At 37.4% G+C, this 18717-nt stretch overlaps 1 protein-coding gene across 7 annotated transcripts in view; it reads right to left on the minus strand.

Moving 5' to 3' along the window:
* Window positions 1–605: 605 nt before the first annotated feature.
* Window positions 606–18717, minus strand: part of PPP6R3 (protein phosphatase 6 regulatory subunit 3) — a 52430-nt gene continuing 34318 nt past the window's right edge. For 3 of the 7 annotated variants that reach the window (XM_040067783.2, XM_040067784.2, XM_058421048.1), the window contains 11 exons: window positions 18029–18115; window positions 16329–16426; window positions 14334–14388; window positions 13524–13654; window positions 12779–12897; window positions 11297–11450; window positions 10155–10261; window positions 9095–9245; window positions 6239–6256; window positions 5787–5909; window positions 606–3822 (listed from right to left, as the gene is read on the minus strand). In XM_040067783.2, the coding sequence (XP_039923717.1) occupies window positions 3771–3822; window positions 5787–5909; window positions 6239–6256; window positions 9095–9245; window positions 10155–10261; window positions 11297–11450; window positions 12779–12897; window positions 13524–13654; window positions 14334–14388; window positions 16329–16426; window positions 18029–18115 (1095 nt within the window). In that variant the 3' untranslated portion in view covers window positions 606–3770. The remainder of the gene's footprint in view (window positions 3823–5786; window positions 5910–6238; window positions 6257–9094; window positions 9246–10154; window positions 10262–11296; window positions 11451–12778; window positions 12898–13523; window positions 13655–14333; window positions 14389–16328; window positions 16427–18028; window positions 18116–18717) is intronic. The other 4 variants (XM_058421051.1, XM_058421050.1, XM_040067782.2 and 1 more) reach the window with 2 other exon arrangements.

Consider the following 18717-nt stretch of genomic DNA (forward strand, 5'->3'; position numbering starts at 1 on the left):
ATTTGCAAGGTACTTAGCCACTCGGACAAGACAGAAATACAGAAAGAGTATTTCTCCTCTCCAACAAAAAATATGAAAATGCTAAGCCCAGACCCATCTAAAAGAAAAATTCTGAAAGACACTATAAACAAAACCCAAGGTAAAGTTTGGGTCTTAGTGCTTTAGCTAGTGGCAGGAGAGTAAAAAGTACACAGGTCTCCTTTGGATTTCATTAGAAGCGTGACTACATCCAAGTCAGTAACAAAGACTAAACACAGGGCAAATCACAATTTGAAACAAGTAACAGAACCCGGTCTGAGCAAGTCCAAAAAACGTCATGAACTGTCCTACCTAAAGGAGACAGAATAATGCCTCTACCTTCACAATATTTTTTATTTCAATTTTATTGCCTTCATATCCTTCCAGGCTGTAACCTTACATACTCAAACAATAATGGAACAGGAAGATGCCAAATCCTTACCTGATAGCAAGTAAGATGCAGAAACTAAAAGATGTTAAAACCATTACCAAAAAAGGGCATTTTGCTGCCACAGTCACAGCCATTTTCCATCCTAGTTTGGAAAATAACACAGACACTTTCATAATGAAACTCAAAGCACTTATACTACACTGGAGAAAGCACTATTTATTCTGAGACAGTCAGAAGTCATTAAATCTATTAATTGAGGCAGTTATATACAGTAAGTACGTCCTGATATAACTGTATGAGACATATGTCAGAAAACAAAATCTCCAAGGAAATTAATGCTTTAAAATTTAAACAGAAAGGTAAGTTTATAATGAATGACAGTAAGAATCTGATTCATCTTCCTCACAAGTCTCCTCAATGGATTTCACACAAAGAATGAATGTCACAGTAAGTTTCCACAGAAGTATGCAGATGACAACACAGAACTCACTGTTTTCAAGAGGTAGATACAAGGTTTAATAGGTGCAAAAATGTAGACTTCACTCAAGAGCACGGTCACATGGGATTCCATGTACAACGACATAATGAGATTGTTTCCACTATCTTGTTATCTTTTCAGTGAATTAAGAGCAATGTTAGCCAAGATGATGACTTATGCTTTTACTTAAATGGAACAATCTTGCTATAAAACTAATCCAGGGCTTACACTTAAAAATAATGGTTTCATTGGTCAAGAAGGCATGATTCATCCACTCTGCCAGGTGGGAAGACGCAATGAGCTACTACAGGTATTACTGGTCTGGCCACTTTTGAAACAGACTCTTGCTTGAGCAAAAATCCTTTACCAGAGAAATCTTGAGGGTTAAACCCACTGCCCATTGACATCAACTGACACCATTATTGAGTTTCAAGTGACTGAGCTTTTACCCATTTCAAAGAGCACTGTGGAATGTGGCAGTGGACAAGCCTTTCAAAGCAAGCTCATTTCATGCTAATTGCTGCTAAAAACACTGTAGGAACTCAAACCTACACAAAGGTACTAGACTTCAGTCCACGCTGCAAGTACATTAAAATACCTTTTCATGGAGAAAACTCAAATCCCACTGCAGGCAAGTCAAATCTGATTAAGCAGGCTGGTGTAACAGCCGTTCAGGATTCTCGCAGTACGTTCAGACCTTCGTAAGGCTATGTGAGCAGCACATCAGCAGCGGTGTTGATAAAGGACAGCAAAAGAAGTGCGTTTACACCACCCCCCCCCCGTACACCCTCCCCTCCCCCAAACACACCTCCAATGCTTTCAAGTTCAGGATTCCTGGTGCAAGTAATAGAGTGAGTAGGTAAAACACACCCTACACTTCCTCAGAACAGTGGACTGATATGACAGTTCGTGAACAGAAGGACAAATACAAGACTCTGCTGAACTGAAGGCAAAAGGGCCCAGATTCAATTTCATCTACTGTGTTCTCCAGTTTTCACGGCTACAGAGCTAGATAAACCAACTTTTTAGCATGGGACAAATAGTTCCACTGGAAAGGACTCAAGTTTTTCTCCTTACAAACATCAAACTTATGCCAACCAACTTGTTGCTTGCCTGTATTAGGAATTTCTACTTGACTCCAATTCCTGTGTCAAAATAAGCAGTTTTGTTTCCAAAGCTGCTTGTTCGGTGACAGATCAAAGTGACGAGGATAGCTGCCAACCTTAAAGCTAACACACAAAATGGTTTTGGTCAAGCTGATCTGAAAGTAATTCTGAACTGATAAAGAAAACTTAGAAACTGACTGGGTTCCATCATTTATAGAGTACAAATAAAATGGCAACCATAGTTACCAATTCCACTTATGATATTGTGATTTTACGTTTTCACACAACTGATCGGTTTGCAAAAACTTCCAAGGACGAGTGCACTGAACCTTGCAGAAAATGCAAAAGAGAAAGCAGTAAGGGCAGCGACATACATGTGGGTTTTTTATTTCTGTATGCAATGTAATGTTTAGGCACGTTGTTTGGGACGCCTTCTAAAATAAATCATTGGCCATTGTTTAGAATATCCTTTTGGCTTTAAATACTGGTCAGGAAAACAACTGATGTAAAAAATAAATGAATATAACTATTACAGAAACAAAAATGGTTTTGTGTCTGAAAGTGCAGGAGTATTTTAACCCTTTCACCAGACAATGTGGCAATATACAGTATATTGCTTCTGTTTGTTTGAGAAGGCTGTTGGAATTTTACACTGACATAGAAAATTATAAATTACACAGAATTAGTTTCCATAATCACTATATATATACATAAACCAGCTGTGAAAAAACTGGTTTAGAACATACAAATGAAAGCCTCACACAGATCAGTACAGTGAAATTACCAATTAACATGCTCTGCTGCCAAAATTTGTATTAAAAACACTATTTACTTTTAAAATGCAGGTACTGTAATTATATTAGCAGCATGAGCATTTCTTTTACTTGACTTGTCTAAAAGGATTATAGCGTTTTAAATACGCAGATTGTTCTGAAATGTTCCATTGTATAATGCTTGGTATTAAACTAAATCTTGGTGAACTGTTTAAAGGCAGGTGAATCACTTAAACACAACAAGCCATGTGCACTCCAAATATTCTAGTGTTTCACCCGGAAGGTATTGTTTCAAGCAAACTAGACTTAACAGAACATATGGCTTTACAGTAACATCAATTTGTCAACTAAGCTGTTGCAATAAATACTTTAAATCTCTACCAATAGACTTACATTTTTGATCTGTTTTGAACAATACAGAAAACAATTACCAATTAAAAAACCTGTTGTAAAATGTTGAACACCAAAAAATTCTTATTTAAATCACTTTTGTAGGCTAAACCAACCAAAATAACATTTATAGGGCATTTCAGTTTCAGAAAAAACATGAATTTTCTTCTTCTTTTTTACAAGGTGAAAAATGTAAGAAAACTGCTAAATACTTTGGTCACACTAATCGTCAAATAGTTATGTCTCAAATACATTAGATTTTTGTATTCACTTTTTTATAAAACTATTCTTACAGCCATTTTAACTATAGTAACACTACTGTCATCATTACATGGGTAGCAGGATCTTATTTCACAGGCCCCCCGTTATTTAGAACAATACAATATAAACATACGCAAAAATTATTGGTATTTCTCAATGTGCAATATTTTTACACTTATGAATTTCTGTACAGTGTCTTAAAATCTAGAATATAAATGTTGCTGGTCCTGATTCCTTGCGAAATTAGTGCAGCAGTGACTGGCTTCAACAGGGTCTAGATGATATCCTCGAGAAACACTCAAACACCTGGACATCAGTTCTTTCTCTTCAGCCAAAGCAGTAGACATCACATATCATACAGGGCCATTAACAGATGCCTCTCCTAAATGGGTGTGTTGATCAGTCCTAAGAGGCCAAAAAAAAAGAGATGTAAGTACATGAGAAGAGTCCAAGCAAATTCAGGTAGGTGCAATGAAAACCAAACCAAAAACCAACAACCCCAGATCCTGTGTAGCATAACCCGTGAATGGAAGGAAGGAAATGTGCCAATAACACGCTCATCCCAATTATCTTCTGCAGCCCAGCATTTCTGGAGTCCTTATTTCCTAATTAAGCATAGCACTCAATTAACTGAGCACACCACTGAAGAATGTGTGATCTCCATTAACTGAGATAAGTGATCTCTAGAGCCGTGGTATCTCAGAGAATTACTAATAAAGAGCACATTTCTGATACTTATCCCAATCTTACTCTGTGAGGCAAAATGTGATACCAGGAGTATTTAAGTTGCACTGGAAAGCCAGCAGCTAAGACACAACAGGAAAAACAACAGCATCTTAGAAAGTTGCTTTAGTTATTAATCTAATCTACAAAGAGCCTTTCACAAACACTTTGAATGTCAGTCCGTTAGGATGAAACGTTGATGAAGTATGGAAGAAAATGGAGAGCAAACCTAAAGAGTGAAAACAGTAACAGTATATACATTTCTAGATTAAAGTTTAGTGTCAACATGGGCTCAATTGCTCTGGACTAGCACAAAGAGATAAAACCAATGCATGAGGACATTAAAAATACGCAAGCAACAGAGGCAAAAAAAATCTCAACCTTCATTCAGTGCAAGTCTATGGAATACATCTGAAGATTCTCTAGAAGAACGCAAATACTGCTTGAAACTACAGATGAGGAAAGTTACCTGTAACTCATGTTCTCTGATGGTGGACATCACAGAGAAGCCACTCTGGGGTCCGTGCTCTACATGCACATGACCAGCAGGAGCCCCCTAGCTAAGTCTCTGACTGCTAAGCTCTAAAAACACTTTTTAAAAAACATATGTGAACATTAGAGAAAAGACAGACAGAACTAGACAAAAGCAAACACTTTTTAGAGAAACCTGGAAGGTAACAAACAAATGTTGCATGGACAGGAAGTGTGACAGTCTGTACAACCATCACTCCCTTATAAACTGGAAAGAAGTCCATGACAGAACAGGGCTCCTAGCAGAGATTACTTCTGCTAGCCACCAGCCAGAGACCAACCTAGGGGACTCCTTCCACTAGTCATATGTACATGGAGCCCCAAATGCACCATTAGGTTTATCTTGGTATTTATCCTGTGCTTATGAGGATCTACTGCAACAGCCACCTTTAGAGAAAGTTCTGAGCTTTGCTGAAGCCTCTGCTGAAGGATTCAGCGAAAGGAGTTCCTTGAGATTTCCCACAAGCTAAAGGCAATCTAGCAAACTGCTAGCTCTGAGAATCCTCTGCTGGTTCAGAGAAGCGTCTTTACTCAAAAGGCAGCCACCTAGTACCCAAGGACTTCTTCCCTACAATTTAATGCTTATCAGCATTAAAAAAATATTGTTGTGTTGATAAAGACAGCATCTCTAGGAGACACTGTGAAAGAGGTTTTGGGTTTCCCCAGTTTAAATATGCAGGGCTGTTTTTTCTGATTAGAATCCCCTTCTTGATCAAGTTCGAGATTTATTCAGAGCAGGAAGTTAGAAGTAAGGACCTAGTTAAATACCTCATAAACAAGCCTTAAAAACCAGAATCTAAATTTTTCAAACATGCTAACATCTTTTTACTCTATATATAGTATAATCAGAACATGCATTAGAGTTCTGTGCATCAATTCACTATTCTAACTTGGTAACATTGTCACAAAACAGAATGGGGATATTTACAACTCCCTGCAAGAAAAATACACTGCTGATGACTCAAGAGTCTTATAATCAACTGAAAACATGACTTGTAAGAATTTAATAAAACAAAAGCAAGACTGAGCTAAACTCAATCTCGTTAGATCAATCCTATTAGAAAAGCACACAAACTGCTATTTAGAGAATTGAAAACATCCTTGAATGCAGTTACCTCTGTTCTGGACTGCTGTTAGTAGGCTGAAGACCTGAAGGGACCTCTTCTGCAACCTCTGTATTCTCTTCTACTACATATTTACAAGAAGGATCCTGCGAGGTAGTCAATTTTCCTTCCTCACTTAAAAAACAAACAAAACAAAAACAAGAAGTTATTTAATGTATTTAACTTCGAAGTTTATTTACAGGGAGTTTCAGGCAACAGGAGAAAACTGAGACGGGTCCATATTTCACATGCAAATGGATTTTAAGTTATGACTGCAACATGAAGATCAAGCACATGGCTCTAGATTTTACAAACACCTAATGATGCACTGGTGTTTACATCCATTTAAACTTGACCGGATAAAAGGGAAGGAAACACAGTGATTGCAAATAAGATCAGAAAGAAAAAAAGGAATGTATGTGATGCCTGAAGTGGTAACAATCACGATCCTTTACTATACATACCGATAGGATTTCAACACTCTGAAGCCAGAAGTATGCAAAAATGGAAGAAAGTATAAAAGAAATTCAAGATTCCCTCAGAAACCAGCATTAATAAAGTCTGTCCATGAAACATACCAGCAAAATCATTAACTCATCACTATCTCACATAATAAACTTCCCAGTAACTCCACAGTGAACACTATGTACGGTTTATGGGGTACAAAGAGTGCAGCCCAATCTACTGCACAAACTTCCTCTTGTAGACAAAAACAAAGTTCAGTGAAAAAGCTGTACACTCACACTATGTAAGACAGTACCATGTAACCAGGCAGCCTCAAAAGTCATTAGCTAACAAATCTTCTGGTTTGCCTCTAAACCCAAACTTTTCTGTCTCTCTATTCCACCCTCTTCCACCTCAATCACACCATTATGAGCGAAACTAAAATACAAATTTGAGCATATATACCTGCAAGAGATAGTTATAAAGTAGCTCTGAAGTAGACAAACATCAATCTTATACCTCTGTGGCAACAAATCTATTTATTCAAGAAGTGCCAACCTCCTCTGCTGGTTTTCTTCCTATTCTCACAGTTCTCCTTTCCATGGGTCCTTTAAATTTCAATGAATCCTTCTCTTTTCTCCTTCTATCCTGCAGAGCCTGCAAAAATACTGTCTTTTGCATTGCAATCTCTCGTCAAGTTTTCCCCATCTAATCTCCCCATCTCACTTGCCTTGATACTCCTCACATTCCTTCCAAATAAATTACTTGTCACCATCACCATTGAAAGTGATGTCCTATTTTTTTTTATTTTTCCTACTTGTTCTTCACTCTGAACTAAGTTCAGAAATCACATTTTTGTCCTTTGCGGCTTTCCACAAATGAACTACTGCGCTTTTAAATCCCCTCGAAGCTGACTTCAACACCATCAAATTTCTATTGACAGAAACCTAGATAAAGCTGAAGTCTGGAAGTATCCATTTTGAAAGGCAAACAGGGCAGAGTAGGACTTCCCCTCACTTCTCTACATGTACCTTAACTTAGACCTTTTCCTAGCAAGTTGGTTTAAAAAAGGCCACTTGAACATTGACTCACTATGAAGCTGCACATCTGTATAAGAGCAGAACAGTCTCTACACTTAAGACTTCATCTTTGAGCACCCTTGTATGTTTCTTTTTACATTTCCCTTACAAATCAAGACCCTAGAGTCCCCATTACTAGAGAGCCTGGTAATCTCGTCTGGGCTCCCTTTCCCATGAAAGACTGAACTGGATAAACTGTCGAGGTTCCTACAGACTGGGGCAATTCTATGGTATTGCCTCCCCTTGCATCTCTATGTCCTTTTAACTACAGCTCCAGCAGGTAATTACATGAAGGCAGGCAGGAACTGCCACCAGATCCTGCCTCCTCACAATAGTTTTTGCACCATTATCACAAGTCACACAACTTGAAAGTGCATGTGAGCTAAACTAGTTTAAGGAGAAGTTTAAAGACACCATGGATAACTAAACCAAATTTGTAAACATCTTAGAGTGAAGACCATGTAAAAGCATGGTGCAAAAGACAGAACAAATTGGAGAGCAGACACATCATTTACTTAATCAGCAATGCACTACGGATGGCTTCATGTCACATCGATCTGCACAGAGTCCTAACACTTCTCTAAAGTGCTGTGGTTCATCCCTCTATCAATGCCATTTGATTTAGAAGCACTGTGCAGTGATTTTCCCTCCTCTGTGCTGAAAATCCATAAGAAGTCACTCAGATAATCAAAAGGATGGAATCAAGAGTGACGGAAAGCTGTTTGGTTTTCAAGGTGCATTCATTTTGGATGGTTCAGGAATTACCTCCCACCACTAATGAAGTAAATTAATTTAAACAACAGGTGATGTAAGGAGTAACACTGGAAAAGTTTCTTATACTGGAACTGACTTGGGGTTGCTTTTTTTTAAGCAACTTCCAAGACATACTGACAATTTCTTTTTAGTATATGAAGCTAGAATAGGGACAGATGCAAGGAAGTTATTCTAAAAGAATGAGAAGAGGTCTGCATGCTCTACCAATGTGTTCCAATTTGTCAGCATCAGGGTGGCAGCAGGACACACCAGCCTCAATAAAGGCAAAACTTTTGCACGTCATTCTGTTTGTAGCATCTTTTTTCCTACATAAGTATTTAATACTAAATAAAAAACACTTGATCATTAAATCTGAGATCACAATATCTTAGTAGATGGGATGAAGCAGACAACACTGAAATGTGCTTTATTCTCATAAAAGGATCACAGTGTTGATATAAAATTTGACTATGTTGTAAGACACTAATTCCTGAATCTTGGTATCAGAAGACAGCAAAATTGGGAAGTTACTCTTCCAGTTATTCTAGAATTCCATGTGCAACCTTTAGTCCAGAACAGATTTAACACCATCGTGCATACCACCAACAGCGATCACCCCAGTGTCTGATGAGCTACACTCAAAAGCAGTGCCTGGCTGGTCTTCAACTTTTGCCTTCCATCCTCCTGGATGAGAAGAATCAAATTCCAATCCAAATCTAAGAATTATGTGCAAAATTTTAAAAGCTTCGTTTTGGCATGCAAAGTTAAAAAAGAACTGTACGTGAAAAATGCACAATAATGTGCATTATGTACAAAAGCTGATGAGTCTTCTGCTTCTAACCTTCCACTGAAACTAACACTTGATAAGTAAAGTTGCAAGTTATAGTAACTAACTAGAAATGAAATTTCAAAACAATTACTTTGAAAGGTTTCTAGTTAAAGCCTCAGGAATTATCATTTAAAAAGAACTCTCTTTGATGATACAGTGCTCCATCAGCAGTGTTCTATTTACATGGTGTGAAGACAATAAATAGGCATTCTCACCTTTTGAAAACAGCAGTTTCAGTTTTAGCATCTACAGTTAGGCTCAGTGTCTCCTTCATGCTGCCATTCATGACTGTCTCGGTTACCTTGTCTGCATTTTCCACATCATCCTCTCCATCTGAGCTGGCCTCCATAGCAACACTTCCTGGGGCTGCAAGTAGAAATAGAAACAATTGAGTACAAGGCTGGTTGTGCTTCTATTTCATGTGCAAGCCACTAAGCCAATAGAACAAGTATTTTTGCAGTTTTGCACACTTCTTGAATTCTTCCTTAGAGAGAACGTTACCTTTCTGCAGGTGCCACATAGAGAACATGAATATTACTCACAGATGGCCTAAGAAAAAGCCACAGTCTGCAGCTTTTTTCATTTTGACACAATGCTTACTCTAACAGTTTTGCCTTAACAAGGCCTTAGTAGGATTACAGTGATGAATTATTTTTCTGTACAGTCAAATTCATGACAAGTCTGCACAGTACAAATTTGACTCAAAGCTTCCAAGTATTGACAGATCTTTGGGATGTCCAGTCTGCCTGGACTTCTCACCTGCACTTCTTATTCTCTCTGATAATAACAGATACAGAAAAGGCTCATTAAAATATTTTTGTCCTTTTAACCAGTTCATACATGTAGAAAAAACAATTAGGGCATGCATAATGAAGATGGCTTAGAAAGGCATAAGCAGGAAGGAGAAGTTTGAACACATTGAGGCTACTGGCCTACTGCCACACAGGACAAGACTGGAGGCTACCATTCTTTTTGGGCATCTAAATACATACACAGGTAAAAAGATTCTCTAACAGGACAAACTTGGTTTCTTTGTAATGCTTTCCTGTTCATGACGTGCAGACTTTTTGGAGATATCAGTAACACTGACTTTTGTTTTAAATTAGAAACTATTTTAAATAGTTTATAAATTCTTTGAAAAGTCACTTTTTAATACCTGTCACAACAGCCAGAGAAGAATCTCTGGAAACATAAAATCTTGAAGTTCAGGAAGCTTTTTCTTATGTACAACTCCTACAATCAAGCCATTTGCATTTGGGAAAGCAGTTTACTTACTCTCTAGCTGTGGTGTTAGAGTAGTTGCATTTGCACTCAAGGGATCACCGGGATCTGCGTTTGTTTCCATTTCCACAGGAGAATTACTTCTTAAGGAGTCTTTTGAGCTTCAAGTAGAGTAAAAAAATTTTAGAAACATTTCTGAATAGCGAAATGAAGTGTTCTTAAAACAGTATTAGTCCTCTATGAAAACTATAAGGCCTATACTGAAAATTAATTACAAGTTTGTTTCTAAGAGTGCTGGAAAGACATGCTAAATAGAAGTTCAGTAATGCAAAATGCACCAGAACTGAGCTGAGGGTGTTTGATGGTAATTTTATTTTTACTTGGCTTTGTTACATTACCCATACTAGTGGACATGTCCCTGGTAACCAAGGCATACATGTATCACCAGCTCCCTGCAGTGTTTCCAAATATTTTTAACTGTTTTGCTAAATGCTTTTTCCAACTTGATAGGTCTCTGTCAAGACTGCCAGTGCAGTCATGAACTAATACAAAAGTGATTTCACCACTTGGTTTTATATACAGTGTAGCTACAAGTTTTTCATTCTAAAGAAACTCAGGTAACAAGATTTGGCCACTTGAAAAACTTCTCACCATTTAAAGAATCTATCTCCCATCCAGTTACGAGGTAACTCCAACTCTTCATTCTTTAGGCCCTTAATCTGATTATCAATTTACCTGCCTCAATCATCAAACACTGTTTAATGCTGAAAAAATCATACTTTTATATCTGAGCTGTTTTAATGCCCAGACAGAAAGTCAAAAGCCAAATGTATAAAAGCCAAGTCTTCCAACATGAGAAGGAATTAGTTCTGGACTGCCAATATTTGGCAACTCAAAAGTGACACCTATTTGATTAGGTACATACACAAGACTTCAGCAGAGTGTAGAGTTCAATCCAAAAAAAGAACAGCATTATCTTGGGTGTTCCCAAAATCATGCAGAACTACTTAACCTAGTTATCACTATTCATAACAGTATGAATTTAAACCCAAAACACCAGTACCCACCCCTCCTGGAAAGGGAGATCATACAGACACATGCTGTTAGAACACTTTACATACACCAGCAACACGGGCTTGCGTAGAGATGGACATCCCACGAAAACCAAACTCACCCTGAATAACTAACATTCTTACCTCAAAGAGGATGTGAAGTCAGAAAAGGAAGCCCAGCCAGTTTCTTTAGCTGGCACAGGTGCTTCAGTACTCCACACAGCAGAGCCAACAGAATCCAGACTGGCACCATGTGCAGTCTCCATGGGTACATCGAAGTTTGCTGACCAGTTAGGTGCTGAAAAACCATCATGAAGATCATTGGGAACAAATTTCTACAAAGAACGTGAGTGCACATATGCCTAACACACTGATTCTCTCTATGTACATTCCATAAAGAGAAGCAATATTCATAACTAGATTTCAAAGCACATGCAGAAAAATCCTGTACATCCTGTTTAAAAAATGAAGGTATTCCCTAAAAGGAAAATTCTGCTAGTAAGGCAGAATTTCAAGATCAGTAATTCAGAGTACTCCGCTAAAAAAAAAAGTTTATCTGAAGAACAAAACTAATAAAACTTATGAAACCACAAGTACAATCCCACCTTATCTTTTAAATTAACCTCAACATTTGTTACCATTTTTCAAACATTTCTATAATAATGAAAATCATGAGTTTTCATCCCTTTTTCAATTTCTCATGCACTAACACCACTGCTAAGTTTCAGAAAAGTTTAAGGCTTTTTACAACTTAAAATACTTATTGGTATTTTAAATTTGGGAGCAACTGTGAATAGCATCTCATTTAGGATAGGTCAATTCAAAATATTTCACCTACCCAAGGGAAACATGTTTTTCATTAACACTTACATACAAAAAAACAGGCTGAAAAGGAAGCTCTGACTAGCAATTAGAAATTCCAACCCAGGCAGATATGGGAGGAGACCCACATGGATCAAAACTTGTTTGACACACAGATGCCAACGACACCAATCTGACAAAAGAAAAGAAAACCCTTAACTTTTCCTTCTAATTTAATTCCTTACAGTCTAGATAAAACACAGGGCTTTTACCTACAGACATTTCCAATTTAACAAAAGCCAGTTTAGTATGACTTGAATGTGAACACTCTTCAACCTATTACATCAGTTAAGATTCCACGTAAGAGTCTTTTGATGTGTATCTTCCATTCACATTTGAAACCAGAACAATGCAAGTTCACTTAGCTTCTGTAGGAAGTCTTCTAAAAGAGCATTGTTAGACAAAAAGCTGGTCTAAAAGGCTTCCAGTAAAAATACTATCTTTTGGGTTTGGATAGTAACATATTAGGTCTTTGCAGGCACTCAATATTTATAAATGAGTATTTAATCCTCCCCTTTCTGACTATTCCTCCTTTTTTACCTCTTAAAGAATAGAAATATGAATTTTAGAGAGAGTAAGTAATTTAAGACACATAAGGAATTCAAACTTCCCCATATGTGCATGCTCTGTGGCAAGTAAGAAAGACTACTTCAGGACAGTTGGAATAAAAGCAGTAAGCAGTCATCGAGGAAACTCCTACAAAAATCAGGCTGCCAGATCTAACAATCTCCTATAATCCAACCAACAGGGAAAAAAGCTACGTACGTTCACTTAAGTCTACTTCCATTTTGTCCTCTGTATTGGTGTGGGATTCGAACAAGTCTTGTTTAGTTCCATCCTCTTCTTCAGAATCTGTACTTTCTTCACTGTCTGTACTGCCCGAACTTCAAATACAAAGAGAGAGTTTACATTCTGTTCTTAGTATAACACCCTGGGCACAATGAAATACTGCAGTTTCAAGCTAGAAAGAATTACAATTATTTCTGATAGAATACTTGGGGTATAATCTTTAGCTCTTAGTATTTCCCTCATTTCTCTCCCAAAGAAACAAGGTTTAAGATTTTTCACTTGATCACATGAAGAGGCTTTCAGCAGATATTGAGGGAGGCAGCACAGCCCTGAGTTTTGGGGACTAGATGCTCCTTCCACTCAATGCATTTTCCTTTGCTCACAGCCATACTGGTGCTCTAGTGAGGACAGCAAGGCGTAATAGAGGTGTGGTGCTGGGCTGCCTTGTCCAAAGCAAGGACATCTGGGCCAATTTAAAAGCAGAAGGAAAGAATACACAGCAAGGAAAAAAACCAAAACCAACAAGCTACAAAAGCCAAAGTGCATCTTCAGCAAATTATGGCTGGTAAACAAAGCACTAGAGCCACATCTCCACTCATTTCTCCACAGAACGGAAATACCTAGTAATGCTGGACAGTCTGTACTAACAGACAGAACCAAAAGTCAGGTGCATAACTGCAGGCTCACTACAACTGCTATTGGAGTGAAACACCCTTCTCACCTGGAACGCCTCTGGGACTCTGGTGCAAATGCAATATGTTTTTCTTCCCAAATGTCTTCTTCATCAGAGCCACCATCATCAAACTGCTGTATCCGCTCCTTACAGCATGCCTCAAACAAGGCTATATTGCCCTAAATATAGATAAAGTATAAAATCCATATTACATTAATAAAGATCTTGAAAATACATGACTATTCTGGAGAGAATCTTAAGCATTTCTCTAAAAGCAGCAGAAAGCCAGTATGTCTTAATTTAAAGCTTGTCAAGAAAATATGCAGTGTTGTTTGTTTTACTTGGCTACTAACAAGCTGAGTGGACCAAAGAACACTTAGGATTTTCCATCATGTTTAAAAATGGAATGTGCAAGTGACCCCAAAGAGCTTTCCAGATAACCAGAGCACAAAATATTCCAGCTTTATTTTCCATAGTGGGGGGTCATTTGAGCTCAACCAACAAATAATATCGAGGTTCAAAGACTCTGTTCTTACTTTCCAGTCACTACAATCACACTGAAGATTTAAATAGCTTCTAATCATTAAAACACAAGTGTGCAACATGCACAAATCAGATCTAAGCCCAATCTTAAACACAGTTATACAAATTAGAAGCAATTCTGCTTAATACTGATCAAAAAGAAAAATAATAGTGACTTCCAATTAGCAAATCGCATGATATGGGAATAAAGTAGCATAATTATTTTCTAGTGATTTCCACATAAAAGGATTAAGTATAACCACTGCCAGAACTTTGAGGTCATGCCAAAGTTGAAAATATAGTAATTTTTCTGGTAATACTGGAACACATACTTACACTTTCATTTGTATTGAGGGTAAAGTTGATGTCCGAAACCCGATCAAAAGAAACACTACAAGAAAAAAAGAAATGTACTCAATAAAACAGCATTTTCTACTGTGACATGAAGACATTTAATTTCTCTTTGGTTTCTTATTTTCCAATAATCTAAAAATAGAAGATAAAAGACAAAGTAGTCACCAACACAGAACAGTCAAGATTACACACCAAGAAGGCCTGGCATTTCTGTGATTTTTTTAACTGTTAAATATTTTAAACAAAAACACAGAACAATGCCATCTACAGTTAGGTGCAAAGATACAACAAGCCTAAACAAGCATAACTGAAATTATATATCCAACATGCACTGGAAAAAACTTGGGCCTAAAGAATGCCTGACCTGACTATGCTCTACCATGATATACCTCAAAATCCTGCAAATATCTGCATTTGCAGTTCTTACATTTTTTAACTGATTTCACCCTTCTATCAAAGACCTTTTCAATAGGAAGGGACAAAATGAAAAATATCAAATTCTGTTTCCTAACAACAGAACCCCACAAATATATTTTTTAAACTAATCACTGAGGCATTTTCCCAATCATAATGCTATATATTAGGCTTGACACATCTTTACATATCAGAAGAGTTCTTATATTCTTTGTCTAGGCATGAGTGCATTCAGCAGAGCACACACTACTTCTCCTATAATATTCACTGCATTATGAAGTAGGGAAAAAGGTGAGTGGTCTAAAGGAACCTAAGTTGCAAGTGTGACTGTACTACTGCACAAGACACCACCTGAATTACTGTACAACCCTATGCAGGTAACTTAGAGTGTAATTGATTCTTGCACAGAAGGGACAACTTCAAAGTAACTTCCCCTAGAGCTTAATTCAACTCCTAAGTACATCATTAGTGTTATCTGTCACAAGTCTCGAGATCTCTTTATATAAGTAGTCATCTTCTTTCTACCAAGAGAACAGATTTCCAAAAGCATGAATTTAAAGGAAATCCAACTCCTATCCCTGCCAAAATCCACTTGCTTCTGACAAAGTTCAGTTCCTCTACCATCATGTCTTAATCGCTAATCTCACCAGGTTCTGTGGTGTAAAAAGGCAGCAATGCTTCTTGGATGAAGATACAAGCTTAAGTCAGACATCACTTACTAAACATATCTTATAGAAGAAGAGCACTGAGATTATTACAGAAATTACATTCCTTCTCAAAACCACCTTGACGGAATGTTCTTTATTCCCACCTGCATGTTCTGGCATCCCGAGCCATGAAATCTTATAAAAACCATGATCAACTCTAGCATCAGCAAGAACCCCTATTCTCCCCTTTTCCCTTTACTGCGGCCATTTACTTACAAAGATACCTGCTTTTGTGAGGGGTGTTCTCTGTTGTGTGCTGGGTTTTGTTTAGTTTGGGGTTTTCTAACCTTAGCAAGACTGTTCTCATTTCCTCATCTTTCACCTAAGGCTATTTGTAGAAATCAGTCTTAACTTCCTTGATCTTATAAACAAAGGTCAACTTCCAATATCCTTCCTTCCTCTCCCCTACAGAAAAGTAGACTCAGAGATACGTTGTTCCTGTCATTTCTTCTAGGAAAACTTAGAAGTAGAGCTAATGATCTGGTCATCAGCAGGGGAAAAAAATCCACCCTGAGACAAAGTGAAAGTGACCCAAACAATGGCAGGTCAACAGAGAGCCATAGCTCTCTGTTAAAAAGACTTTGTTAAAAAGCAGTTATAATTCAGTTTTTTCTTCACAAGCACAGCATTCTCAACATTGGCACAACCAGGAGATTAAAAAAGAAGAGAAGCTGTTGCTTTCGTCTGTTCAGGGAGGCTTCTGCCAATGCACACAGATGGCACAAAAAGACAGGACTGATTGGCAGCTGCTTCACATCAGTAAATGTACTTGTTATCAGCAAAACCACAGCCAAAAACACAGCAAGAAAGAAAACCCACAAGACTATAGCCAAATTCAGTGTAATATTATACTCACTTGCCAATGTCATCTTGATCAGCAAACTTCTCATCGTTGAAGCCAAACTGGTCAATAAAATTGGACGTCATTTGTTGCATCTGATAATCAGAAAAGGCCTGGCAACCCCAGGACCAACGACAGTGATATAATGATTCTACTAATACTCTAAAATCTATTTGCCCATTTTGCTTCAAAGAAATAAGTCTATCTAAATTAAACATAAAAGGACAGGAAAAGGGTTTTTTTTTAACCTCTGAATTTTGAAAGGTAGCATCAACTATGACCCTACTTATATTTACTGACTTGAAAGCCAATCTAACAGCTTTCAATAAAAATTTAAATCTGTATTTTAACCACATTAAGCAGCACCTTTCCAAATGCACCCCAAAGAAACAGAGAAACAACACTATAGAAAAGAAAAAGCTGTCTTTGCTCAAAATAATACAAAGTTATAAATAGTAAGAACCAGAAAAGTAAACTATATGTAGATACTGAAGCACAGTTGCACATTTACGATGCAGATATCACTAGCAAAATCAGTCTCGGGCTCACAGACCAGCAGCATCTATTAAATATTAGAAGAATGGAACCACTGAACATTTTACATCTCAGTGCAGTGTCACTGACACAACTGTGCTGGTTTTTTAAATAAAGATGACAGTTTCAACTGCCAGCAGATTGGTATATACACTATGCTACATGTGGGCATCATCTAGCCATAACAATAGCTTTTGTCTCTTATTTCCCAGGACTATCATTAAATTATAAATTACTACACATCCTCTAGGGACTTGTAATAACGTTATTTCCATGTGTAAAGTCAGCCAACGCTAAGATATTCTAGGAAATAAGTTGTCACGTCAACTTTCGGTTTCTTGCCCAGGTAGTTGAGGGGACACAGTATGGTGGTAAAGTTGAACAATGTGAATATGGAAAGAAAACGAAAGAACAATCAAAAAACCCCAAGTTTAGATTAAGGCATTATGAAAACTGAAGGAAAAAGAAAATATATATAAAAGGAGGAGGTATACAGCAAGACAAACTTGAAAGAAGCAGCACTGGACCATCTGCATTTCTCCAGATTAACTACCTGGAACTGCTGGGATTGCCTAGGCACAGCAGGTCACTAAGGGGATGCATGAAAAGCACAGAGATATTAGAAGATCTTACTTTCTCACTAAAGCTGCTACAGACAGCACCCAACTTATCAAGTTTTTGTACAGGTGCACCTTACAGGTACAAAAGCACTTAGTCAGACAAAAATGCATCAGATTCTTTAAGACTGAGCCACCACCCACAATTAAAATTTAGACAAGCAATTACTTATTATAAAAACTATAGAAAATGCGTGAAATACCAAAGCCAGTTTTAGACTAGGTAGTTACTACACAGCTGTTAGTGTGATCTGAAAGATTTTGGTTAGTCACCCAGACAAATATTGCCATCTAAAGCATGTGATTCCATCTAAGTGATCTATTGGCAATCTTGTGCCACAAGGCTCCCGCTCATTCACTACCAGCAGAAGAATTCAAAGAGATGCTTATGAGTCTGGCAAGACAAAGCTGTGTGCATGCACACATGCCTAGGTTTTAATTTAAACTTCCTGGATTTAGATTTGCTTGTGAGAAAAAATAAAAAGTTCCACTGCTTTTAAAAAAAAAGTCTTAACTTACTTTTACAGAAAGCGCAACTTAAGCTGTTAAAAGAATTCAACTCACCTGCTGCAAAGAAGAATCCTGTGAGAAGCCAGTTTCTTTAAAGTCTATTTCATCATCGCTGGAAGAATGAATGTGGCAAGTAGTAACCTATACAAAGATATTGGGTCATTGGCATAGTATGGAATGTATTTGTTTATTTCAGATAAAAGAAATTGTTTTAGTGCTCTGTCTTTCTATTCTACTGAAAACTGTGGAGTTCAGAGATAAGTTTTCAATTAAGTTTTATTGTTATCAAGTACCTTCAAGCACATTATTATATATCTAAAGAGCCAATTAGTGTCATTTTTTATAAATTCTTCCTCTTCATACGATCCTTCTCTTGATTTTGCCCAAGAAGTAGTTTCTACCCAGAGGAAAAGTAACATTGACCTGCATGCTGTACACACTTCTTTGCACAGGCTCAAGAAAAAAATGCCTTAAATACATCTTTTGGTCCTGTTCACAAGTTGCAGGGTTTCAGATGAAATTTCCTATTGCTTTCATTGACACCTATTAACATCATGCTCCAGTTAATATTTATGTTGTAATAGCTAATTATGGACTACTAATAGTCCCAGTAACACAGGACTAGCACAAGTTAATAAAGCCACATGCAAAGCACTGCATTTCTGAAGAAGTCAGGTAAAATAAAATTCATTAGTTGGTCTGTTGACATCAGAAACTGCCTCTGCTTATTAAAGTCTCCAAGT

Source organism: Hirundo rustica, chromosome 6 (genome assembly GCF_015227805.2).
Source record: "Hirundo rustica isolate bHirRus1 chromosome 6, bHirRus1.pri.v3, whole genome shotgun sequence".
NCBI classification, from domain to species: domain Eukaryota; kingdom Metazoa; phylum Chordata; class Aves; order Passeriformes; family Hirundinidae; genus Hirundo; species Hirundo rustica.